Genomic DNA, 26,668 nt, shown 5'->3' on the forward strand with positions numbered 1-26,668 from the left:
GACATTTCAAATAATCGTCAAAATCACATTTAATGTAAACTTAAAACACAAAATATCATTTTTTAAAAATCAGATAAAAATATTTTTGTGCCATTTCGCATGTTTCTATTTGTTATCATAATTATGGTAACAAGAACATTAGGTATAGTTAAATATCAGTAGAATGATTAACTGTGATCTTTTCATGGACCATGCCATGATCAAACTGATTGAGTTTGGTCTTTAAGCAGAGTAAAAGTCTGTTGCTACTTGTTCACCTTCACCTAATTCCATGACCTTGACACTTATTATAAGGCAAGAAACTATTCTCTGTCGTTTCTCATAGATTTTAAAGACATCAACAGTGTAAAAAAAATCAATTTATTCGTGACTATTTTTTGTGATTCGTGTTTTATATTTTCATATCTATACTTCAATAACAAATTTTTTGTAGCCCCAATAATCACTGGTTGTCATTCTTTATTCTTTATCAATATACCTATACAGAATAATTGCAAGCACTTATACATTCCTAATTAAATTCCTAAGAATGGAATTATATTAGTTTATTTGTTTATTGCAAATTCACTCTTTGCACTAATGTGAAGGCTGTAAATTTTCACATGTTTAAAATATAAAGATTCTTAGAGATGTTCAATACAGTAAATGTATTTATGTTTAATTCTTATAAATAACATGGTAATTATTATTTTTTTTCTATCTACTATTTGATAAGAAGGCAAACTCTCCCATAACTCTGACTTGGAAGAACATACAATTGGATTGTCGATATGAGGTTTAAAAGATATTATGCTGGAATTAATTGAAATGCATTTGATACGTATAGATAAAAAGTTCTTGTAAGTCTTTGATTGGTAATAATAACATTTTCAGTAGAAATTACTGATATAGTATATTTAAACATTGACTTAATGTATGTAATGTGGTATAAGCTGTTGCTTTAAGTACTAGTAGGTCAGGATCCAGGTTTAAGCTCGAAGTTTCAATAGTTTGTGCTAACGCATGATTATGTTTCTCTACTTTGCTTAATTGTTCTTGACAATTAGCAAAAGCATCTAAAACTTCCAACTTAGCTACTGGGTTCCTATTGGTATTTGTTGAGTGGTCTCTAGGAGGCAAGGGAGGATGACTGCTGGCTATCGCTCTGGTGTACATTTCTGTGACAGCACGTAATTTATCTACCCACTCTTGACGAGCACGGGCATCAGTAGCTCTCAATTTAATCATGTCACCTAAATTTGTTTAAAAACATTATTAGAAAAAAATACTTTTGAAAACATATGTATTGTTTATACCAATATCCAAGCAATTATTGATAGAAAGAATACAGTATTTTTATTCACACAATTCGTTTCTACGAATACCTTTATATGTAAACAATAATAGATAATATAGTTTAATATATGAACATACCTGTAGCAGAATTGACAGTGAATGTATTGGAATCTTCATCACTTGGCGCAATCACTGCTCCCGCTAAATATATTGAACATCTTGGTCGTTGATTCTTTTCAGATTCACTAAGAAAATAATGTAGTTCTCCAGTTTCAGGGCTAAGGATAAACCAACGATATTGCCAGCCTTTCATGGCATTAGTATACTTATGTAATAAACCCTCATAAGGGTGTCTTATTTGAACGTTCATCATTTATTGTTTCTATTCTTTGGAAGCCTCGTGTGTATTTAAAAATGAGACAGTTGTGTACAGCAATCTGTCACATCCGAACTGTCATATCAAGAGAGGTTAGTCAGGTACTTTAAGTTAGGTTAGAATGATACGTAAATAAAGCACAACAATGTGTAACGGCGAATCCTCATTCCCACAAAATACATGGTACATACACAGTTTAGAAGAATCGAAATACTATAAACAATAATTTCATTTTTTAATCATTTTTATTGTAATTATATAAGTTTACACCAAAATTTTCTTCTTTTTATTATAATTATTGTATCTTAATACTAATTGAAATCTTTGAAATAGTATAAAAAATATAGAAGAGTAGTAAAACTGCTTAAAAAAAAATAAATGAATCATATATTATTCACAGTTTTACATTTTTCTCTCTTGTTCTCTTCATAGTCTTAAAAACTTAAAATAATAAATCTTCGCCTTTAAGACTGATTGAACTGTGAAGTGTTAGAAAACACTTCTCACGACGTCCCTGTTTTCTGCATTTCTTTAATTTGTAAAAGAAATGATTTCTTAAACTTATTGAAATTAAATATCTAGTATGTTCACCAAATATGTATTGTCTTTATCGCAATCAACGATCTCTATATTATAGCTAGTATTAGGCGTAATCAATTTCTTAATTTTCCTACGTACTAATATTGCATCAGCTGAATTCTTAAAGTTGGTAGGATCTAAATCTGAGTAAAAGGATAAGAATATTTTTAATTGTAATACTTGAAATAAAGACAAACGTATACCATATACTTACTTTTAATGGTGCAAACATTTGCAAGTGCTTCAGGAGTTAGAAAATCTTTCGGCATATGTCGTAAATTCTCATGAGCAACTGTTTTAATAAATCCTCCGTCAATGAAGAAAATGAGACTTGCTGTCGGTGTTTCAGAACGATTAGCACAAGCTGCACGATACCATGTATCATTATAGAAAGCTATACAGAGTTCATTGTCACGAGGTATATAATGCTCGGATTTATTGCAGTATTCAGTCATCTGTAATGTATACGTAAATTAATTTAATAAGTGTAAAGAATATTACATATACGTACATACATATAAGTTAACTTTAAAGATCTGGAAGTTACCTGGTTTGACATAGTTTTAAAAATATGAGTTATTAAATTGTTATCTGATGGACACATCGAATACGTGGCATCATCTTCATCATGAGAACATAATACGAATGCTTTTGTAATATCACCTACTTTTCCTAGGTTAGTAAACTCAATGTCGTCTAACGTGTAACACGTTGTATCTGTAATATAATTCAGTTTTATATTAAAGGTATGAAGGTAATTTTAAAGCTAATACTCATCATTCATTATAATAATAATCATTCTTTAAGAATCACCTTTCTCGTCATTTTTCTCGTCACTTTTTTTCCATTTTGGTACTAGCATTTCACTTATTATTTTATTAAAATTTTCTCCTTTAAGTTGAAGATGAACACCATCTTTTGATGGTATACCATCAAAGCTGCAGATCATAGTTTCTTCTATACCTACTAATTGACTAAGATAGTCACTTATTTCTTTGGTCATAGGAGTATCTTGCGGTACGTCTTTCAATATAATCTTAGTTGTACAAGATGGCAGCTTTTCAAAAATTTTCGATCAGTATATTTTAACAAATACTATGCTATTATATTGATATTAAACCGTAACAAACCTGTTTTAATTCATCACTTAGAATCTTGAGTTTTTTTATATCAGTGATTTCTGCATTACCGAAATCAATATACACAACGCTAATTTCGCTTCCTTGCAATTTAGTAACAATCGCACGATAATAATTATCATCTTCATAATGTGCTAGTACCATTTGTCCAACGATTGGTGGTTCATTTAACGATGAAGCTAGAACATCAATATATTATGTTAGTTTGTAAAAATGGAAAAATTACTATGAAATATTTTGAATACCTGTTTGTGCACATTTTGCAACGCTTTGCATAACATGATTGAAGTGATTTTTGCTCGCAGTATCGAGAGGTCGAACATACATATGAAAATGATTTCGATAAGAAGATAGGCATACCTATTATAACCACCAGAGATTTTAATAATATAGGTAATGCATTACAAAAATAGTTCAAAATTTTATAATTACTATTTATATTACTTGAGTTGAAATTAATGTTCAAACCTCAGATTTATTTTTTAATGAAGCGTATTGCACCCCTATTTGTTCAAGCACCGGTGCCCATGACTTCACAATAGCAATAATTTTCTCCTTATCACTGGTTTCAATTTCTATTTTGACTTCGTTTTCATTTATACGCGCCAACACTTTAAAGCTGTAATGCTCACCTGTCTATAAAAGGAAGTTTAATAATTGATAAGAAAATAACATATATATATCATATTTCCTAAAATTATACAGTATATATAGAAACCTACTTCTAACTTATGGTTTGTGCTCATTATATTGCATGTAACACCAAAAGAACAAATATTCACAAAGTCATTGGGACATGGAATAGTTTTGGTAACTTCCATCACCCTACCTTCATCTATTATAACCATTTTTAAAGGTTTATCTAGTGATGAAACATATCCTCTGAACCATTCTCCATCAAGTCTCTGACCACATATCAATTCCTTCACCTGAGGTCTATCAGTTAAACAAATTTAAACTCTCTATCATATGCTGAAGTCTGTAAATATTATTAATGCCTACCTGTGATTTAAATTCTTCACTATTTCTTGTTCACAGACTGCAGGCAAGTCACTTAAAAGTTTTCCAAAATCAGACGATAAATCATTTAATAATAATGTAACGCTATAAACAGAATTTCTCAATTCTGCGTGTATATCAAGAAAACCTAATTCTCCAACAGATGCAATATTTACGATGTTTTGTGGTTTTTTGAAGGTAGTTATTCCCATTTTACTAATATCAGTTTTTGAAACAGCCAGACTTTTGTCAATCAAGCTCTGTGTTTCCAATATTGGAGTTTGAACTTCTGATTCTGAATTTCGAATTGGTGTTTTATCTTTCTCACCTTTAACTTCCACGTTGATCACTTGATTGTCATCAATAGATATATATTTTACACACAGTTCACTTTCATAACCAAGATCTTTATACTTTTCATATGCTTTCTCAGAAATACGAATTTTTGTAGCGAACCTCTTAATATCTTCCAATTGAGGAATTAGACGCAGGTCGGTCGATTCTGCGACTTCCTCGTTACCAAAATCTATATAATGCACAGTTAAAGGATCTAATGACTTTACTAGTGCTCTATGCCATATATCTTCATATTTGACTGCATACAGCTTTCCAACAACTATTTCCGCTTTCTGCTGTGCTTTTTGTGCCACATCTTGTAATTTGGTCATTAAGTCAACAATCTTGTCATGATCATCTAATTTCTGAATCCAATATTCACGTCCTTCATTTAAAATTATTTTTACCTCTGTAAAATTTGATTTTGATAGAAACATAGGCTTCAAGAAAGCAATTTCTGCTTCTATTTTAGTTACATCGTTAACAGTTAAATTTTGTCTCCTTCTATCGCTATTAACGGGATTTTCAAGTCTTTCGTGTCCTACATTTTTATCGGAACATGGAAAAGAATCTTGCAACCTTTGAAACGAATTGTTCTCATGCTTTTTCACGTCACTAATCTCAATGCTATTTTTATCACTTTTAACCACATTCAATCTTTGTACTGTGGGAATATTTTCTTCTTTAGTGTTCTGCGATCTTTCGCATTGATTAGCACTCTTAACATTTAAGCCCCTCAACTCTTCTCTATCATTGTTATTAACGCTTGTAGGTATTTTTATTATGTCTTCAACGTTAATATGTTGTTTCGTCTGTCCTATTATACTTGGTGACTGCTTTGGTCGACGTAGGGGCAGTTGCAAAGAAAACAAATTTTTATTACCAGTTAGTCCTTCATTTCGAATTTTTGGTGTATTTGTTGTCATTGTCACCAAAGTTCTAAAAATGAAACATAAAACATAAATAATAAAATATAACAAAATAACCAATACTTTAAGTGCTAGCAACAATCAATATATTAGATCGTGCTTACGGAACAGATTGACATTCTATTCTATGTTGTGGCCAATCAATTTCTTGACAGTTTTTACTACAGTAAAAGACACCAGGACATCCTTCACAAGCGAATTTCGTTATTTTTGAACATCTTTTACATTTTCCAATCGTGCATTCTAGACTGTCATTACCAAATTCATACAATCCCTATTAAAATGAATAGCTACGATCAGTATTCATGACTTTATTACTTAATATTAAAGTTACATTAAGCATTTCTATCCTCTATCAATATTATCACTTACTGAGGTTCGTTTTTCATACACCTTGCTGATATGATTGAGAATTTCAGGATCTGGATCTGGGATTTCATACATTGTATAACCACGTCCAAGGGATACATGTCTTTTACCATTTTGTCCAATGTTCATATGACCTCTACAATATTTAAAAAAAAATTATATATTTATATGTATAATAAACAATACTTTAATAATACCTTGTCCATAACATATTCGTATGTGCATAATGTTCTGCAGTTTCATATGGATTATATGTGAAGGGATTAGTAGGATAATTAGACAATAAATTATTATCTGCTGTATGATTTGGTAAACCCACGTTTGGTTCTATTTTGTTTAATATATCCATGGGTTTTTCTGAGCCTGTTCTTTGTATCCTATACATAATTCATATCAATGTATCATATGAAATCGGTTCAATGAATTTATAAGCATTATACATCTACTAATAAGAATATATAAGCAAATACTTACAAAAATTTGTTCTCACATCTATTTTCATGATTGGGAACAGGAGCTTTCGCAGTATAAGTTTTATTAGGTTGTTTTTCCCTACGCAATGAAACTTCCAAATATAAAGGTGCTACATTATTTAAATCCATGATGGCACTTTGTGCTTCGGAAGAAGAGCCATATGAAACATAACCCCAGATTGTATTTGGCCGAAAAAAGTGTCCAATGACATTTCCATAGTGATTAAAGATTTCCAAGAATCCTTGCTTTAAAGTTAAAAAATATATAAATTTCCTTCTTAAATTCTACTCGAGAAATAGTGTTTCTAATAAGTTTGAGTACATTGTATAAAATGAAAAATATAATTTTAATAAGTAATATAAATATGGTAATAAAAAATTGTTAAGAAATAATAATAAATTATATTTGAATAATTTCATCCACATACCTCATTCAATTCCACCGGTAAATTGTTCACATACAGTGTGAATTCTGCATTGGTACTATTTTTAAAAAGATATATTTACGTACATTAATCACTGTTACGTTTATTAAGGGAAAACTTAAAACATGCAAGCTATTAAGACAAAAATGAAAATTGTTTACAAGATCAACTGTTGTCGGTGAATAGAAACGTGCTTTCTCACACGTTCAAAGTACGAAAATAAAAAATAATTTATGTTGTAAGTCGTGGAAACAAATATCAATGTTATATCTAAATTAGTTAATTATTTCCAAATATTATTTCTAAATTAATTTTTACCTGTTACTTATACGAGTATTTTCTGTTAATATACCAGAATATGCCATCACGTTTTCTGATATTTTGTAACAATTGATTAAAATGAAAATCGTATCCAGACGTATCACACTGACTGAAATAAGGTTCGAAACAAATGAATTTTCAATGGAACACTAAACCACCTATTATTACTAATGTTCAACCAAAATCAGACCCAGTTTATTTCAACGCTAAATCACATATGTATGGTGTTAGCGTATACGTAAACTAGACATAAATTTGCTATAGGTAAGGTGCATATGTAAGCAATGTATGAATTACGAAGAAAGGAAAGAATGCGATAAAAAAACGGTGACATTCAGAACAGGAACAAGTGTCTAGAATTACGTATCATATTTTGTAGGAAGAAACCTACAAATAAAAAGACATTCCCATTACGGAAATAAATATTTACATTGTTACATATTTGTACATATACGTGAATATATTTGGTTTTTATAAAAAATTGAAAATATTTTTAGCTATTGTAGAAATACATTTCATATATTTGATTCATACCGGTTAATCAAATTAGTTTAAAAGCTACGTGAAAAATATGTACATACATGCATACGTATATGTATGTATTCGTTCATTTTTCCCGGTTTTTCACGAAGAAGAATATGCGCAGCGTTGTAATACAATCTATAAGATGAGATATAGTTCATGGTGCATTTAACTCATCCGTGTTTCCATTGGTTTCCATCACTGTGACAATATCGAGGCACTAGCATCGTGTTTCCCTGCGTATAGATGTATTAGATGTCAAGATAAAGTCTATCGTATTTTACTCGCACGACGAACGTGTCCATCGAAATGTAATTAGTGTACATATATTGTTATAGCTGATTTTCAATGAGAATGACAATGGCATGGGTGAAGGTTAAAGGACATCTAGGAGTGGGTAAGTAATAATTCGTAGAATATTATTAATTTGGCCTTTGTAAGCTCTAACATCCTGGGAGGTGCCCCAGCCTGATAAAATTTTAGTTCTTGTGTAACGCGCCACTCAACGACTCGCAAGAATTTCCTTATTAAAGTTTCATTGTTCTTTTGTTTAAACTGAGATACAGTCAGTTTATTTCCATCGTTGAGAAATATTTAATTGTTTCGCGGGTATCGTTGAAATGATTTATAACGTCATTAACATTATCGCATACACAATAATTACATGACATGTCGCTGTTTTTGTTAGTCTTCTATTCTTTTAGTAACCTTCTTATTTTTATCAATTGAAAGTTGTATTTCTTCTTGTTTATATACATTAAAATTGGCAGTAGCCTATATTGTTTTACTTAGCAATAATTGATAACGAAATTTTATTTTGTATTGGTTATTTGTATTACTGGTATTATTTATGTCGTTCAAGTAGTTTAAAATATTAAAAGATGATATATTAAACATGACACTTAACTGTACCTAATTATTTATGATTGCATAGCCATTGACAACTTTGCACACGAGTCCCCCCATACTATACAATTAACAGTTGGGGAAGTGGTACATATATCAGCAGAGTGTGGAGACTGGTACTGTGGACGAAGCAAAATTAATGGAACATCTGGGATCTTCCCAAAATCTTACATACATATTATAGAAGAATCAAAGAGTAAGGATTGTCTGATACATGAAATTACTAATGTTTTGAGAGAATGGGGACATCATTGGAAACACTTATATGTGGTATGTGTAATAAAAGATATTTAGTATAGTTGAAAACATTTAAATTAACTAATAAATAACATTTTATATGGTGTTTCCTATGTATCTTTATAGATTCATTCAGAACACTTCTTAAACATAAAACAGCAACTTTTAGAATTAATAGAGTACAGAAGCAAAATTTTAAGTGGCACATTGACAGTGGATGAGTTGAAAGACATGAAGAGACTAGCAACAGCTAGGATCGACACTGGCAATCAGTTATTGGGTCTGGATATGGTTGTTCGAGACGATCAAGGAAATGTCCTTAATCCCGAAGAAACAAGTACAATTCAGTTGTATTATCATCATGAAACAGCTGCTGAAAGAATAAGAAAGGCAGCTAATGATATGAAAAAGAAGCCTTCAAAGCCACAAACACCTGTTTACTCACATATCTTCTTTGTTAGTGTAAGGAATTTTGTATGTAAAATGACTGAAGATGTAGAATTATTATTGACACTGTATGATGGTCGTGAAATGAAAGCAATTACTGAAAACTATGTAGTTTCATGGAGCAAAGAAGGATTAGCCAGGGATATAGATCAACTTCATAATCTTCGAGTTCTATTTACTGACCTTGGTTCTCGTGACCTGGCCAGGGATAAGGTTTATTTAGCTTGTTATGTAATTAGGGTAGGAGGTATGGAAGCTAAAGATGTTGATCACAGACGCTCAAGTGTTGCACAGACTCATCAAAAATCTAGAAGCGCTGAAAATATGAGGAGACCTTTTGGTGTAGCAGCCATGGACATCACTCTGTATGTTACTGGCAAACTTGAAGGTGATTCAGATCACCATCATTTCATTCCATTTGTACAGTAAGCATAAAATTCTATTTTAACACGATCTAACAGTGATGACTTAATAGTTATCTAAAAGAACATAACAATTTTATTCATAAAACTACATTTTTTATGAAGTGTTGATATATATTTTGAATGTATTCATAAGAATATACTTATGAACACAACTTGGATAGATCTATTTTGTTGGTGTTGCTTATTTCTTTCAGATGTTGTGAGAAAGAAAGCTTAGATGGCACATTACGAAGAATTCTTTCACAAAAGGAAGTAAGCATTCAAAAAAGTGGTAACTGTAATAGTAGCAGCTTTACTGGTGGTCAGGGGCTGTGGGCTAGTATGAAGTTACTCAGAGGTGATCCAAAACAGGTAAGTAGGATTTTAAGTTTTAAAATCTATAAATCTATCATATGCTTTTCAAAAATACTTCTAAAATTTTAATATGATTTAGGTACGAGATGAAAATCCTCACTTAGTACTCGGTAATGTTGCTATTGCGAGGAAGATGGGCTTTCCAGAAGTTATTTTACCGGGTGATGTGAGAAATGACTTGTATCTCACCTTAATTAGTGGTGAATTCAATAAAGGATCAAAATCTACCGACAAGAATGTGGAAGTAACGGTTGGTATTATTTTGTAAAATTTATGATTTTGTCCATCTACTATCATTTTGTATTTCGGTAGGTTAAAGTATGCAATGAATTTGGTACTGCGATACCAGGTGTTATGACCTTGGGTGGTGGAGCATCACCAATTGACGAATATCGTAGCGTCATTTACTATCACGAAGACAAGCCAAGATGGTGTGAAACTTTCAAAATTGCTATACCCATTGAGGAATTCAAGCAAGCCCACTTAAAATTCACGTTCAAACATCGTAGTTCGAATGAAGCAAAAGATAAATCGGAGAAACCTTTCGCCTTAAGTTACGTGAAATTGATGCAACGTAATGGAACTACATTGCGAGATATACAACACGAATTGCTAGTTTATAAACTAGACCAAAAGAAATATGAAGAAATTGATATCTCGTATTTGAAACTTCCATCGACCAGGGGTGAATTGGTAAGAAATTTTTTTTAATCAACATTTAAACCACAATAAGAAAACATTTAAACATCACATATAATCTGAGGTGTTTTTTAGGTGGAACTAAACGTTGAAAAGAAACCAACTTTAGGAGCACTTACTTTGAGTAGTAAAGATAGTTTTCTCATAGCAACTAATATTTGTTCAACAAAACTGACACAAAATATAGATTTGTTGGGCTTATTGAATTGGGCATCGCATAACACAGATCTAAAAGAATCTTTAGATGCTTTAATGAAAGTCGATGGTGAAGAAGTAGTCAAGTTTTTACAGGTAAATAAATTGCATTAGATAGAAAAAATGTGTTAATGTGTGTAAGCTACAGGAGTCGTTTTACAGGATGTTTTGGATGCTTTATTTAATATACTAATGAGTAATTCGGACAGTGATGTATACGACGATATGGTGTTTGAATGTTTGTTATTCATTATTGGTTTAGTGTCTGATAGAAAGTATCAACACTTCCAACCAGTATTAGATTTATATATTTCTGAGAGCTTCTCAGCAACACTCGCTTACAAAAAATTAATTGCAGTATTACGTAAACGTATAGATAATGCCTGTAATAATGACGGACAAGAGCGTGATATACTTCTTAAAACAATGAAAAGCCTTCAATATTGTATGCGATTTGTCGTCGAATCTCGTCTTCTATTTACTGAGTATGTTCCTTTCTATGTCAATGCCGCAAAAACTTTTAATAGTTGTTTTCATCAAAATTTTACTATTGTAATAGGTTGAACCAAGATGAAGAAGAATTTTCTCAGACCTTAACGGAACTATTGAAATCGATAGTTGAACTTATGAGACATGAAACGGACAGTACCTTATTGGTACAAGGGGCGTGTCTTAAATATTTACCAACTACTATACCTCATTTATTACGAGTATATAGTGGAAAACAGTTGAGCACAATATTAACTGATCTGCTAGTTACTCTGCCAACAGGCAGATTAACTAAACAAAAAATGATGACAGTAAACGACATTGTTCACAGTCCCCTCTTTTTAAATGCAGAATGTAGAGCAATTTTATTGCCCAGGATTACTATTTTGGTTCGAGACTTACTGGAAGCTAAAGAAGAGGTAAGATATGCCGCGAAACTATTAAATTGTACATTACGAAATTTCATTGTGAAAGAAACGAAATATTCATGTTACTCATTAAAGAGCTTTCATATAGTATATCCATATTAATATACATAGAGATACACATTCATATTAATATACATCGGATAGAGAATACTTTCATGAGTAACTTGATATATTCTTGTTGAAGCTTCGTTCATGTTAATATCAGTGTGATGTATCAACGCTTAGACCCAGGTATACGTGTCTTGTGTTTGAGACAATTGCGATTTCTTCGTGTCACCTGTCCATTATTGTAATAAAAATATGAGCGGAGCTTTTCATTTGCATTTAAAACTTTCCTATACAACTTGTGAAACTTAATAGTACCACTATTCGTGCTTTCCGTGCAGCCTGACATCCTCTCGCCACGCATCTTTCTGTGAATCTTATATCATTCTTCGAAAGCATTTTCTATGCAAATTTGTCTAAGAGCATGAGGAATGAATTATTCATTTCTGTTCTTGGTACAGCATGAGCACGTAAAACAATCACATGAAATTGTTGCTTACTTGGAAACCTTCACAAAATATCTGGATTTTATACATCTTGCCTTTTCATCCTGTTCTGATTAAATTTGAAAAAATAAACATATATCATTGAAGTAATGACCAGAAGAAGCTCATCAAGGGACATTGCATAGTACCTTCTGTATTGTTTCTTACGTTTAACATAGTTCAACTATCCTACAGCTGTTCTATCGTTTTTGGAGACACTGCGTTTCATTTGCATGCTGTACAACTTCTCTTAGGTGGTGGTCAGATATTGAAGTTATAATTGTAATATTTGTTTTCTTGTATAAGCTGGCATTATATTCTGACTAACATAGGGTTGTTTCATTTTTTTGTGTTTGGTTTGGTTTTGGTTATTGGCCTAAAAAGGGGCTGTCAAGTACGACTGGAAAAAGCGTGGCGAAGGTAGCCAGGCTGCTTGGTGAGAATCGACATCGACTCAAACAGCACCGCGGCTATTCCGAAGAGGTAATTGCTGAGACATATACGTGGCGAGTTAAAGTGCAACATTTATTTTGGATTAATAGCACAGTGGTTGCTAATGACTTGAGAACTATACTGATAACTACGTAGGATGAGTATTTTATGTTAGATTTTCAGGATTGCTGATTATTGTTATGTTAAATTTTAATTTAAAAATTTCTTTAATTAAGTTTTCACAAGAGTATTTAGAAGTGACTAGCAAGTATACTAAAGGCACATTTCTGTCTTATGTTTATACAGGTTGAACTATGTGTCAGAATTTTATCTGACATATTGGAATTAACATTTAGGAAAGACATAGGAAGCACAATGCAGGATGTGAAAGAGATTATGCTTACAGCCTTACGAACCATTATACAAACAGTTATATCTATGGATAGAGAAAATTCTTTAGTCGGAAATCTAGTTTCAGTAATGTTAGCAATATTCAGGTAAGGCAATAAAGTAATATAGTAGACTATAAAGTATATAATAAATAAATGTAAATATTTCAGACAAATGACTCAACAACATTATGAGATTTATATAAACCACTTTGGAACTAAGTTCGATTTGCTCGACTTCCTTATGGAAATATTATTAGTGTTTAAAGATTTAGTTTCAAGAAGCGTGTTCCCGAATGATTGGTGTGACATGATTATGCTTCAAAACAGCATAATTTTGAAGTCATTGCGCTTTTTTTCTGGCACGATCAGAGATTATTTCTTTACTATTTTCGAACAGCAGGCTTGGTCGAATTTTTTCCATTGTGCAATTGCGTTCTTGATTCAGCCGGCTTTGCAGTTGGAAACGTTCACATCATCAAAACTCAATCGCATTGTTTTGCGTTACAACGATATGCGCAGGTACACCTATATACTATAATTATTATAATGCAGTCGATAAAGAATATAATATTTTTATTGCAGAGAGACAGCTTTTGAAATTCGTTCGATGTGGTTCAATTTGGGACAACATAAAATATTGTTTGTTCCTGCGTTGGTAGGAGCGATATTAGAAATGGCGTTAATTCCAGAAAGTGAATTAAGAAAGGCAACCATACCCATATTCTTTGATATGATGCAGTGCGAGTATTATAGTTCACGCATTGTCGAAGGGTACGGCGACACGAAAAGGGATGCTACTCATATAAAAGCTAATTTCACAGAATACGAGAACGAAATGATTGCGAAGTTGGATATATTGGTGGGCTCTGATAAATATCATTTCTTTCCCTCAGTTGACTGTATATTATATATTTATAATATTCTAATAGGTTGAGGGGGGAAGAGGGGATGAACAATTTCGAACTCTGTGGACTCAAGTGATGGGCGATCATTGCGAGAATCATTCAACTATGCGAGAACAAGGTTTACGTTTTGTTGATACAATATCCAAACTAATGGAGCGACTGCTGCAGTACCGCGATATCATACACTCAGAGTCTCAGGAACATAGAATGTTATGTATTGTGAACTTACTAGAATTCTACTCTGATATAAATAGGAAAGAAATGTATATCAGGTAAGAAAGCTGTTAATACTTCGTTGATAATAGATAGTGTTAGTATTATACCAGAAAGTTTATATTTTATCTCTTAGGTATGTAAATAAGCTTTGTGAATTGCACTTGGAGTGTGATAACTACACCGAAGCAGCATACTCATTGAAGTTGCATAGTCAACTGTTAGCATGGAGTGATCAGCCGTTACCACCCCTATTAAGATCACACAGGTATAAACATTGAATAAAAAATTTTATGTCATCATTTGAGTTTCATAGCTATTGATGATATGAACTTTCAAAATAGGTACCTGTTATGTCAAACGCATCGTGAATTAAAAGAAGCCTTGTATAACGACATGATCGATTACTTTGATAAGGGTAAGATGTGGGAATGCGCACTCGGCGTGTGCAAAGAGCTTGTCGCGCAATACGAGGAAGAAACATTTGACTACCTACAGCTCTCTATGTTATTGCGACGTATGGCTAAGTTTTATGATGCCATAGTAAAACAACTGCGACCGGAACCAGAATATTTTAGAGTCGCTTATTATGGTCGCGGGCATCCTGCATTTTTACAGAACAAAGTACGTTAATGGATCACTTGCAATTATACATTAATTTCAGGGAGTTACAGATATTTGTTTCAGGTATTTATTTACCGTGGAAGAGAGTACGAGAGACTAAGCGATTTCTGTTCGCGAACATTAAATCAGCTACCAAACGCGGAACCAATGAACAAACTGGGTCCTCCTACTTCAGAAATACTAGAATCTAATCATCAGTATGTACAAATTAATAGAGTGGATCCCCTAATGGACGAAAAAAGGCATCGACTCAGCGGGAAGCCCATAACAGCGGAAGCAGTTCTCAGGTAAAAATATGCTTTTTATTTAGGGATTTGAATATATTTTCAAGTTTCTGTAGAATAATGCAAAATAATATTATTTGCGGTTTAGATATCACAGAGTAAACGACGTTCAACGTTTTCGATTTTCGAGGCCAGCGCCGAAGAAGGATATACTATTAATTATGGCAAATTCTGGTGATAAAGAAAGGGAGACTGTTGCTAACAATGAATTCGCTTCACTATGGTTGGAAAGGACAGTATTAGTTACAAGTTATCCCTTGCCAGGCATTCTCAGATGCTTCCCCGTTACATCCAGCGAAACTTACTTAGTTAGCCCTCTTCGTAACGCGATAGAAACGATGGAAGCTACAAACAGTATGTTGCGAGATTTAATTATAGCGCACAAAGCGGAGCACAGTCTTCCACTTAACCCTCTCAGTATGAAATTGAATGGCATACTAGACCCAGCAGTAATGGGTGGCATAGATAACTATGAGAAAGCTTTTCTTAATCCTGAATATCGTAGTTCGCATCCAGAAGAAAATTCTGATCTTCTCAAGTTAGAAGGGTTGATTGCTGATCAGATACCGTTGTTGAGCGTTGGTTTACAATTGCATAAAATGCGCGCTCCTCCCGAATTGACACCGTTTCATCAACGACTGGAACACTGTTTCACATCCATGCGAAGTCAAGTTGAAGCAAAATACGGAAAAAGGGTACGTCGGGAGAATTCACACTTTCCTTATACGGTTATTCTATCAACATGTTATTATTGCAGACTTGCGATTTACAATTTGAAACATTGTCTCATACTGTTACTATGCGAAGACCACAGACCTCAAAGGGAGATAATCACCGTTTGTCAGAGTCAAACATAACAAATTCAGAGTGAGTAATACTTATTTGATTTTCATAACTGTTATTTGCTGTTAAATATCGCAACTATTTGTACTAACACTAGTTTTACTTAATGTGCTATCGTGATCACTAAATTTCATTGGCTTTGGTACGGGATCATCAATATATGTGTTTTTAAAATCATTTTTATATTATATTGTGAATACTCTTATGCATGTAAATATAGAAGAAGTTCAAATATGTACGTCGAGTAAGACAAAGAAGAGATGCGTCCTATAGAATAAATCATGAGACACAACAGTTTAACCATTTGCGCTGGCAACAAATTCACCGACGCGTGTACTAGAACGGTCTAGTGTAACTCGTTGGGAGGCGTCATACAGTGTTCGACGCCTCGGAGATATCGAAAAATGTCTTATATTTTCTTAACTAATTTAATTTTACAGTACGCTCGACGAGCCATCCGTGTCGTTTTTGTTTCTGTGATAATCGCATAACGACGTACGTATCACGTCGTTGGCGATTCTGTGACAAAAGCATTATGACGTGCATGGCACGTCTTTCCAGCGCAAGTAGTTAAATATCTATGACAAATTTCGAAATAACAGCAAATGAGTGTATAGGCAAAATTATGTAGTAATAAATTGATCCATATAGTTCTTCAAGTTCGCTTTCTGAATTATAAACGTTACGCTTTCGTTTTATTAACTTCTTCCTATGTTTAAACGTTAATATGTTCGTGAGGATATCGTCTTTCTTCTTTATTAGTGTTTCCTTATTTCTCGTTATAAAGTAATGTGGTTACTTTCTAATTATCTCGTTCAGCTGTGGGACTCACTCCAGGGTATCCTCTCTTACAAGATCCCAAGTTGCAACATTCAAGTCGTTTGCATCATTCAATTTTAACAACAATACACCGTCTTCCGGTGCTCAGAACGTCAATTTATCAAGGTAAACAAGTCGCAATTATGTGACAGAGTTGCTTTAATCAATAATATATATCTTCTTCTACTTTTACTATCTCTCATACATATACCTGGTCTATCATTTTTCTTATTAACATTTTCCAAGAATGAATATTAGAACGATGTATATGATTTCAGGAATTTTGCTGTTGGACCTGATAAACACAATATCCTATTATCCTTCCTCCGCACTTAGCATTTTTTGTATATGCACGTACATAAGTATGCATGTTTAAATTTCCTTTCGCACTTTTTTACACACCGATTTTTTAACATACTGTAGCTAATATATTCATTGTATGTATGCGTTTAATGATTTCCTTTTTACCATTTTATAATTCTGTACTTATTTTTCTGATTAATGCATATAATTAATTTTGTACTATGAAAAGGAAACAAGTTATGAAAACCACATATATACATATATATATATATACCTTCACTTTTATTTTCTATCACTACTATATTCTTCATTTGCATTGCACTTTTTGGTATAATTTGTTTTTGTCATCATTTTTTCCCTGGATTAAGCATCTTCGATGCCAACTGGTTAACACGCTAATAGGTAAATAGTGAATCATTAGTAAAGATACTAACATTAACGCTGACTCTAAAGTTTGATCTTTCTATAAGTAAACAGTTAAGATGTGAATTATTTTGCACGTTACATATATCATTGTTATACAGAAACGCATCAATACGTTCACACATCTTGTCAACGGCCTCTCTGCAGAAAGCACTAGGAAGCCCAAGTCCAGGAACAAATAAGAAAAAGGATTCGAAGCGTAGAAGTTCACGGAAAAGTGACTCTTCTACTTCAAACAAAATTGATCAACCAACGTGTCAGTGGTACACAACACCAGAAATCTCGCAATGTACATCAAGTCCTATAACACCATTAATACCCAGTTTCCCTACAACACCTAAATACGAGCTTCGTCAAGAGGTACAAACGTTCCATTATTTACAGTAATAAACAAGTTCGATCATGTTTAGTTCTACATGATAAAGTAAAGTGTTATAGTGACTGAAATAGAAATTCTTTCTTTCTGCAGTTAACACCAAAACGTCCTTTGAGATCAGAAATAGAAAAAGAGAGGAGAATAAGTAATCGGTTATCTGGCCAATCTCAGCATTACTTAAGGAATATAAACAACGGTACGGATTCCAGCAGTTTAGGGAAAGGTAATAGGGACAGCATTGGCACAACAGATAGCACGGCGTCCGAGGATGATCCACCGCCACCTTTACCCGTAAAAACACGCGAAGCTGATTATTGTAATCTTCCGGATGAGTTACCTACTTCCCATTGCGGAACAGGTAGCTTGAATAACTTGAACAAACCTTTAGGACATTGGTCAAAAAACAAACTTCCAACACCAACGGACGATCTTGACGTTCAGACGAAACCACCTACACCACCACCGAAACCAAAAAGACCGCCTTACAGTTTAAATAAGCTCATGTTTTCTACCGGTGATGCAGATAACTTTAGTCGTGATCCGTCCGTAACTTGACAAAAATTCTTTTCATGATCATTTTTCTTGCCAGTATACTGAGCACTGTGTTTAATAATAATATTTATAGGAATGTTTTATCCCAAACAATATTTAGAACGAGCTTGAAACTTAACGTATTTTGTGTTCAACAGTGTCGATGCGGTTACATATCATTATTCTCGACATATAATGAAAGAGGATTTACAATGCTTTTAATTGATAAAAATACTTCAAATTAAACGCGATAAAAATTAGTTAATTTCATCAGGAGCAATTTGATATCTATTTTACAATATTTTTGTGACATCAGTATATCGAAATATGCGAGAGAAACTTCCATATAATATATCTATTCTATAACTGTTCTGTGGTTTCACAGTGGATGAGTAGAAAGTTACCATTTATACTTCTTGTCTGTACCGGAAGCGTTTACTAATGCCGCCAGTAACTAACAAATTATATAAGATTATTAATGTCCTTTATATATAAATATTAGTTGAGCTTTGCTTTTATTCCATCCAATTTAAGGAACTTTCGAACAAATTATATACATCACTAATAGACTCGTGACAAAAATATGCGATTGCTTATGGAAGTATATCTTTCCATTTATATAATTTAACAATTGTACAAACATATCTACAAAAAGGAAAATAAGACGTCCTCCTTATATTTGAATATTAAATTACATAGTGCACGTATTTAAAGAATTAATGTCATCAATATGAAAAATTTTTCATTTGAAAAGACTTCGTCCTTCGTATGATATAGGTATAAAATATGCATAACACAATGATTAGAGGCTGATATTACCATTTTTACTGCGTATTTTTATAAATTTTTATATTAGGCATTTACACTATCTTCCGCACAGTAACAACATTTTAGAACAAATTTTACTGTTACTGTTGTTAGTATTTTCTACTGTTTTACTATATCAATATGAGAAATTCAAAAAAAGCTATTTTTAAAGTGCAAAATATTTTTGGCGTCTACCGATTTTTGATGTTCAATTTTATATCAGAAATCTGTTTTGTCCACATTTATAAAACTAAATGTTGTCAATATATAACTACGACCTAAGCATTACCGATTAATTGTGATTTAGTAATGTAAGATAAGAATTTATGCTTTTTATATCGATTGACGAAAAGATAATCATAGTTTTGTAAATGTTGAATTATTTAATATATTGGAATATAATTTTATAGCTTCTAAGTATACAAATCAGTAAAGCATCGATTCCATACGTGGGAGACAATTATTCATTGATCATGATTGAATTACAAGGTTTATTTATTGTACTGCTGTACGATACAAATTAAGAATGAAGTGACGAATTTTAATAGAACTATATGAACCAGTTATGAAGCACTATGTTATGTATAAGAGAACTGTAATACAAGAATTTTCATTGCAATTCTCGTCTTAGTCTCATGCCAAAGAGATTAGTGCTTTATTTATTTAATTTGTTAATAAATGGTTTGTACCGTTTGATCAATATTATATGACAATATCTGCTTAAAACGTGAACAAACAGTAAATGTATTCAATCTTTAATAATGAGCGGAAACATTGTAGGTATATGCATATAATTTTAATTTTCCAAATTTATCATAAACTAAACAAAAGACGATAATATACACTTAATGTGCCATTTATTTCATTTAATATTCCCAGCGATCGATCTTAATTTAATTTAGGGACCAATGTAACTGCGTTGTATGTCAAAGTTAAAATTTATTTACTGTTGCTCATAATACATAATTCTAATATATAAATTTGTTTTCTTACTGCTAATAAACATGTACTTCAGTTTTCTAAATTATTTAAAATATAACCAACATAAATCACATTTTATTCTAAAAATATTTAAAATTATTTATTTATTTTTATGATATTCAACACGAGTCATTCAGTGGTGTGGCGTATTTAGCATCATGTACTTTAGGATTTTGAGTCTGCATGTATAAATACTAATGAATTTTATTAATTTATATAAAGAAATTCAAAAAGTATTATAATGCAATAGTTTAAGAATATTACCTGTGGCGCTGCACATTTTTTAGACGTTTTATTATATTTAACATCCTCCTGAGTTATCTGTAAAGTTGTAGTAAAATATTTAAAAATTCTAGAAAAGAGATAGAGAAATAGAGCTAGAGATAGAGATATAGAGCTAGAGATGGAGAGATAGGGATACAGAGATAGAGATATAGATAACGATTGGCGCTATTTTAATTGTTGAATTTAAGCCAATACAATGTAATTGCATTGTAGCTCCTAACTATATAATTAAATCAAATATTTGAAACTTCAATTTCAAAATTATAATTTTATGATCTGATGAAAGTAGTATTCCGAAGGCTATCGAAGTTTTAAAGGGTTATCCATTCATAGGAAGAAACATTTTTTCCATAAATTAAAGCTAGGAAATTGATTTTTTGTCAAAACTAACCTCGTATCAAACCACTATGTAACGTGCAAATCTCGTTTTGGAGTGTTATTAGCTTGTTGCTGGTTCCGCGACTTTACTCGTTTTTGTAATTTCGCGCATTATGTTTTCCACAAATGTGCTATGGCTACGGGAAGACTTTATATCGTTATCTGTGGCTATGTGAATCAATGTCTATGTCACACAGGCTCTATGGCCGCGTGTCACGTTATTTTATGGCGGGAATAGCATGTGGCGCACTATGGTAATGTACGTCAAATGTATGAAGCAAACGACTCCAATATGGCGAATGTGAGGGACAGTGATACATCGTTGTGGCTTCATAACAAGCTTGGAACGTCAAATGATAGCTGGACAGGAAGTTCAATTTGTTCACAACTCAATGCAGAAGTATTACGGAATATCAAAGATTGTTTTCCAGACCTCCAAACGCAAGTTAAACTCAAGTTACTCCTTTCATTCTTTCACATACCGAGACGAAATGTCGAAGAGGTAAGGATAGTTTGCTTGCTGCAAACACTGAACGCATGTGTACAACGGAACAATAGTTTTCCTGTATAAAAATCATATAATTCACATTATCGTGTTTAATGCATCAAATATTTGGTTACTTTCGCATACGCACCGTAAGCCCGCTACTTATTTAACTTTATTCAAGCGCCAGATGTTTTTGAAATGCATAGTAAACAACTGTGTTATATATACGATCAAATTTTCTTGTAAAATTAACCATGATTTCAATTCATGATACCAGTAACATTTTTGATAGATATTCTAACTTGTTTCACTTTGCTAATATTGTAAATTTATTTAATCATACAGTGGCGTGTTGAACTTGAAGAAATCATCGAAGTGGCATCCCTCGACAGTGAGTTGTGGGTATCAATGTTATCCGAAGCGATGAAGACTTTCCCATCTACGGGTTCTTTGAACACAGACATCACAGACTTAGATGAGCATAGACCTATTTTTGGAGAGCTAGTCAATGACCTCAGAAAACTTTTAAAGAAACAAAATGATCCAGCAATGCTTCCATTAGAATGTCATTATCTCAATAAGACTGCACTTACCTCTGTGGTTGGTCAACAGCCAGCACCAGTTAAGCACTTCACATTGAAGAGGAAACCAAAAAGTGCTGCCCTAAGAGCAGAACTGCTTCAAAAGAGTACGGATGCTGCGAGCAATCTAAAAAAGAGTACCGCACCCACAGTTCCTGTAAGAAGTAGAGGCATGCCTAGGAAGATGACTGATACAAGTACGTTTATATATTTGTTTATATTTACTAATTCAGAAAAAACAACAAACTAACAAATTCTCTCATTTCCAGCACCATTAAAGGGAATTCCCAGCAGAGTTCCAACAAGTGGTTTTCGATCACCTTCTCTTACAAGTTCTTCAATGTCTAATAGAACACCTCTTGGCAATAGAAATCGTAAAGATGGTGGCATTAAATTACTGGACATTAATGAGCAACCAATTGGATATGCTCAGGCAAAAAAACGGAAGAGAATGTTAGAGATGGAGGAACAGCAGAAGAAAGTGGCAGAAGCTCAAGCAGCTGCAGCAGCCGCAGCTTCAACAGCGACAACGACAACAGAGACGTCAACCACTCCAGAGTATGCTCAGGGTTTAGCTTCTATCAATCCACCAGCCACACCAATTACCCCTGTAGCATCTGTACAGACTTACGCAACACCTACTACTCTAAGCGGAACGTCTACAGTTACTACTCCGCAAACTCGTATGTTTTTATGTCATAACATCGTGATTTTATACTGACTGTACAAGAAATTAATGAAATTATCGTTACATAGCTACAACTCCAACTACGCCTACAACTCCAACTACAACAGTAGCAGTTACGACACCGACAGTTATTACCCCTGTGGAAAGTACGCCAGTTGGAGTACAAACCGTTAGACCAGCTCAAACTGTCACCCAGATTCGTATACAAACCACCGCACAACCGGCCAATGCGGCTGCAAATACAAGAAAGGGTCTATCTCTTACGGTTCGTACGAATAATACACATGTATTCAAGGTGGATCGACGAAGGTATTTGTGTTTTCTCTGCGATAACAATTGGTTTTGTGTTACTAGCGAGAGCAAATGTTGGAAGCACAAGAAATGTTCAGAACCGCCAACAAAGTTACTAGACCAGAGAAAGCTCTTATTTTAGGTTTCATGGCTGGCTCTAGAGGTATGTACTTGGTACATATACCAGTTTATTAATATTTTGCGGCACCTTGAATTGAAATGATTTTCTATTTGTTGCTTTTATTCAGATAATCCGTGTCCGAAACTGGGAAATATAGTCACGGTAATGCTGTCGGAAAATATCGAGGAAGTAACGCAACCGGATGGAACAACTGTGCCAATGCTGGTAGAAACGCATTTCCAAATGAATTACACTAATGGCGAATGGAAGAGGATAAAAAAGAATCGACGAATTGTTACGGAAGAATCCACATCGACCGCAACACCAGCTCCTAATGCAACTGCTACGGCTTCCAATTAAAAATGAAAAGGAGAAAGAAAGAATAACGAGAAACCAAAAAAAATATTGTGGTCAGATGGAGGTTGCATAGATCAATATTTTTGTTGTTTTCAATGTAAAAAGTCTGTCTTTATGTATAGTAAAGAAAGAATTAAGTGCGGAAAGTACACGGCCTATGTGTAAGGGGACGTGTGTATTACGTTTCTGTAGTAAAATTTCGAGACATATACATGTGAAGTAAACATGAGAGACATATTTGTGTTAATCGGAAATTCATCTAAGATATCAAGACACTACATTTTCATTCGACTAACTGAAGACGCGAAACTAGGTAAGAAAATCGATTTTTTTTTACTGAAAATTACTTAGTTCATAAACAAAAATACGTTTATACTGTCGGCAGCATAACAAACTTATATATAACTGTGTCTGGTTTTATTAACAACGAGCTAATTCTCCAAATAATTATCATTTGGTTAAGAAGTCGATGTTGAAACCAGGTGCATCTGATTGAAAATGCAATGATTACTGTTCGCAATTTAAATTTATATATATATTATATATATATATATATATGAATATATAAATATATGTTTCGCCATTTAATAAGAACGAACTAAAAAGTTATAATATTGTTATTTGAATAAAATATGATTATATTGATTAATTAATATTTATTTAATTACTACTTAATACATCAAAGTTATTAAAAGTACAATTCTTCCTCTGTAGCATTACGATTTGACATGTTACTTACCGTAACATTCACATCCCCACCACCTCATAATACACCTAATTATAAGGTTACAGCGAGTATGCAACTAACAGAGGTTAAGATAAGATACTCTTACGTCACGCGATACAACGGAGGAACAACTGTATGGGGATCTCTATTTTGCCCGACTGATGCTGCCCTCTGCGTTGCTTTTGATACAAGACGAATTTAATCCTTTTGCAAAAAGATGGTACGAAGTACTTAAATAAAATTATTTTTAACAGACGTTGGATTAGATTAAAGTTCACTGGTTCGAAAGAGTTTTACGAGCTCCTTCGATATTCTTAATTGACATGCACCGTTCGTATGAAAAGTGAGTTATATAACCTTTACAAAACTCACAAACTTTTCTGCGTTCGGCTTACTGTTCAATAAAGTATTTTCGTGATTAACGGAGTTAACATTTTCTCATACAAATATTGTAGCATTGATAATCAGTAATCAGTTATTCGTGCATTCATAATGTTACGATTATTAACGTCTTTGCGTCCTCAAGTTCACAAAGCGGTAAGTTGTTTAACCTCACTGGGATAAGAATTTCTCGTTTTTTAATTGCACACAAATGAAAGACTAGTTTGAATGTTACTTTAAAATTTATAGAATATTTTCAATCTGTTGAATATAACTAATAGTAAAATAGTAGATCATATAAATGCGTTTCTAATACTTACAGGTGACCACTGTGTTAACCGTGACAAAATCTAAGAATTCAATACTAGCTGAGAATGAACGCAGTATCTGCATCAGTTCCAATCTTTTCTGCTATCGACCTCAGGTGCAAAGACCTGCTCCTGACTTTGCTGGAACAGCTGTGGTCGATGGAGCATTTAAGGATATAAAGCTGAGCGACTATAAAGGCAAATACGTTGTCTTTTTCTTTTATCCTTTAGATTTGTAAGTCTCCTCTCTATAAAAATCTAAGACAAATGATTTCTCAAAGATCACATCAATGTATTTATTTTTAGCACATTTGTATGTCCCACCGAGTTAATAGCATTCAGTGAAAGGATCTCAGAATTCAAAGCTTTAAACACTCAGGTAATAGGGGTTTCTACAGATTCTCATTTCAGTCACCTGGCCTGGATTAATACTCCACGGAAACAGGGTGGACTGGGTGGTGATTTAGGCTATCCTCTTCTTAGTGATTTTAAGAAGGAAATATCATCTAAATACAATGTTCTGCTCGAAGATGGAATAGCCTTGCGAGGATTATTTATTATAGATACAGAAGGTATATTGAAACAATTTAGCGTGAATGATTTACCAGTTGGTAGGAGTGTTGATGAAACATTGAGGCTTATCAAGGCCTTCCAGTTTGTTGAAAAACATGGAGAAGTTTGCCCTGCCAACTGGCAGCCAGAGTCTAAGACAATCAAACCAAATCCAAAAGATAGCAAAGAGTATTTTGAAACAGTGAATTAGACATTATATATTTGAATATAATGTACTGAAATATGAAGAAATATATACGAACTGTAGCACCAAATCAACACTTCTCATTGGTGTCTAATCTAGGATATTTATGCATTTTTGAATCTAGAGTTTATTGAAGCCTTTTTTATATTGTACTCAACTGAATAAATTCTTCGAAAGCAACTTTTTCGTTTCATTTTTGATCGAGTTCAACGCTTCACAACACATTTTTCGTCTTCCGCGCTAATGAAATATTTAAAGAAAGAGCGAAAGAGAGAGAGAGAGAGAGAGAGAGAGAGAGAGAGAGAGAGATTTAAATAAACGATAGTATGCACGCTTTACATAATCATCCTGATGATAGAATTTTACCCGACAAGGGTGTACTCGGTTGTTTCAATCAGAAGCAAAGGGCGCGGGGGTTCACGATACTCGAATAGAGAATAAGAGGGGAAAAGAAAGGTGCGTGAATCGCTCGTACATATCCGTGTGATGGAAGGAATGGAATTCGAAGAGCTACCGCGAGTAGGGAGAACAGCAATCTTGGCTGGTTAATTTGATTCTTTACGGCGACGGAAGTAATAGCGTTGGGTCAAATCGTCTAAAATCTGTGTAGAAATACTCCCTCCGTTCCGCGTCTTTTCTATAAAAGTGCCGACCGGTTTCTTAATAATTTATTGAACCCTCCGCATTAGAGTAACAAAGATTTTCTGTGGTAATTAACATTAAGTACCTCAAATCATGTTAGCAAGTAATTAGAGCAAAAAGGGAAAGTAAAGCAGGTTCTTGTAGACGTAAAAACAACGTCATCGCATTGAGAACGAATGCAACATAGCTTAATGTGAACTGGAAGAACTATTCGTTGATTTAAGAATAAAATCAAAGTCACTCTCCGTTTAGAGTTCAGCTGTTCTGGTAGTACCAATT

General features: G+C 33.1%; 5 protein-coding genes and 1 long non-coding RNA gene across 10 annotated transcripts; 3 read left to right on the top strand and 3 right to left on the bottom strand.

Moving 5' to 3' along the window:
* Nucleotides 1–74: 74 nt before the first annotated feature.
* On the bottom strand, nt 75–1,771 carry LOC144467905 (oxysterol-binding protein-related protein 11). Its single transcript, XM_078176895.1, has 2 exons — nt 1,414–1,771; nt 75–1,232 (listed from the first exon to the last, which is right to left on the bottom strand). Exons 1-2 carry the CDS (start codon nt 1,646–1,648, stop codon nt 880–882), a joined length of 588 nt encoding a protein of 195 aa, XP_078033021.1. The 5' UTR covers nt 1,649–1,771; the 3' UTR covers nt 75–879.
* A 116-nt stretch (nt 1,772–1,887) lies between these two features.
* Vret (vreteno) lies at nt 1,888–7,479 on the bottom strand. The gene is made up of 15 exons (XM_078176694.1): nt 7,219–7,479; nt 6,904–6,958; nt 6,477–6,721; nt 6,200–6,379; nt 6,006–6,138; nt 5,738–5,907; nt 4,372–5,643; nt 4,092–4,305; nt 3,838–4,005; nt 3,615–3,729; nt 3,361–3,548; nt 3,044–3,287; nt 2,778–2,947; nt 2,445–2,685; nt 1,888–2,373 (listed from the first exon to the last, which is right to left on the bottom strand). Exons 1-15 carry the CDS (start codon nt 7,263–7,265, stop codon nt 2,222–2,224), a joined length of 3,594 nt encoding a protein of 1,197 aa, XP_078032820.1. The 5' UTR covers nt 7,266–7,479; the 3' UTR covers nt 1,888–2,221.
* A 420-nt stretch (nt 7,480–7,899) lies between these two features.
* Nucleotides 7,900–20,385, top strand: Mbc (dedicator of cytokinesis protein myoblast city). Of its 5 annotated transcripts, none has more exons than XR_013495413.1 (22): nt 7,900–8,140; nt 8,678–8,919; nt 9,013–9,758; nt 9,953–10,109; nt 10,192–10,362; nt 10,425–10,805; nt 10,887–11,102; nt 11,169–11,491; nt 11,566–11,914; nt 12,838–12,936; nt 13,192–13,382; nt 13,446–13,796; nt 13,860–14,136; nt 14,207–14,454; nt 14,532–14,663; nt 14,740–15,019; nt 15,083–15,306; nt 15,392–15,998; nt 16,061–16,170; nt 16,966–17,091; nt 17,244–17,670; nt 17,793–17,925. XR_013495413.1 is itself a non-coding variant. In XM_078197212.1 (22 exons), exons 1-22 carry the CDS (start codon nt 8,092–8,094, stop codon nt 18,620–18,622), a joined length of 6,000 nt encoding a protein of 1,999 aa, XP_078053338.1. In that variant the 5' UTR covers nt 7,900–8,091; the 3' UTR covers nt 18,623–20,385. The 5 variants fall into 5 exon arrangements, 4 of the variants coding, with proteins under 4 accessions (XP_078053338.1, XP_078053339.1, XP_078053341.1 ...); XM_078197212.1 differs by lacking the exon at nt 17,244–17,670 and adding an exon at nt 18,161–20,385 and having other exon boundaries at nt 17,793–18,051; XM_078197213.1 differs by lacking the exon at nt 17,244–17,670 and adding an exon at nt 18,161–20,385 and having other exon boundaries at nt 9,956–10,109; nt 17,793–18,051.
* A 1-nt stretch (nt 20,386) lies between these two features.
* LOC144478871 (uncharacterized) lies at nt 20,387–21,203 on the bottom strand. Its single transcript, XR_013495414.1, has 3 exons — nt 21,063–21,203; nt 20,651–20,707; nt 20,387–20,565 (listed from the first exon to the last, which is right to left on the bottom strand). It is a non-coding gene; the product is annotated as an uncharacterized LOC144478871 (long non-coding RNA).
* A 114-nt stretch (nt 21,204–21,317) lies between these two features.
* Nucleotides 21,318–24,223, top strand: Nelf-a (Negative elongation factor A). Its single transcript, XM_078197071.1, has 6 exons — nt 21,318–21,551; nt 21,882–22,314; nt 22,387–22,800; nt 22,874–23,070; nt 23,160–23,259; nt 23,345–24,223. The coding sequence occupies exons 1-6, from the start codon at nt 21,318–21,320 to the stop codon at nt 23,575–23,577; spliced, it is 1,611 nt and encodes a 536-aa protein (XP_078053197.1). The 3' UTR covers nt 23,578–24,223.
* Nucleotides 24,224–24,450: 227 nt separating this feature from the next.
* On the top strand, nt 24,451–25,927 carry Tpx-3 (thioredoxin peroxidase 3). Its single transcript, XM_078176780.1, has 3 exons — nt 24,451–24,838; nt 25,005–25,225; nt 25,297–25,927. Exons 1-3 carry the CDS (start codon nt 24,794–24,796, stop codon nt 25,751–25,753), a joined length of 723 nt encoding a protein of 240 aa, XP_078032906.1. The 5' UTR covers nt 24,451–24,793; the 3' UTR covers nt 25,754–25,927.
* Nucleotides 25,928–26,668: the final 741 nt, after the last annotated feature.

Source organism: Augochlora pura, chromosome 3 (assembly GCF_028453695.1).
Source record: "Augochlora pura isolate Apur16 chromosome 3, APUR_v2.2.1, whole genome shotgun sequence".
In the NCBI taxonomy this organism is placed as follows: Eukaryota; Metazoa; Arthropoda; class Insecta; order Hymenoptera; family Halictidae; genus Augochlora; species Augochlora pura.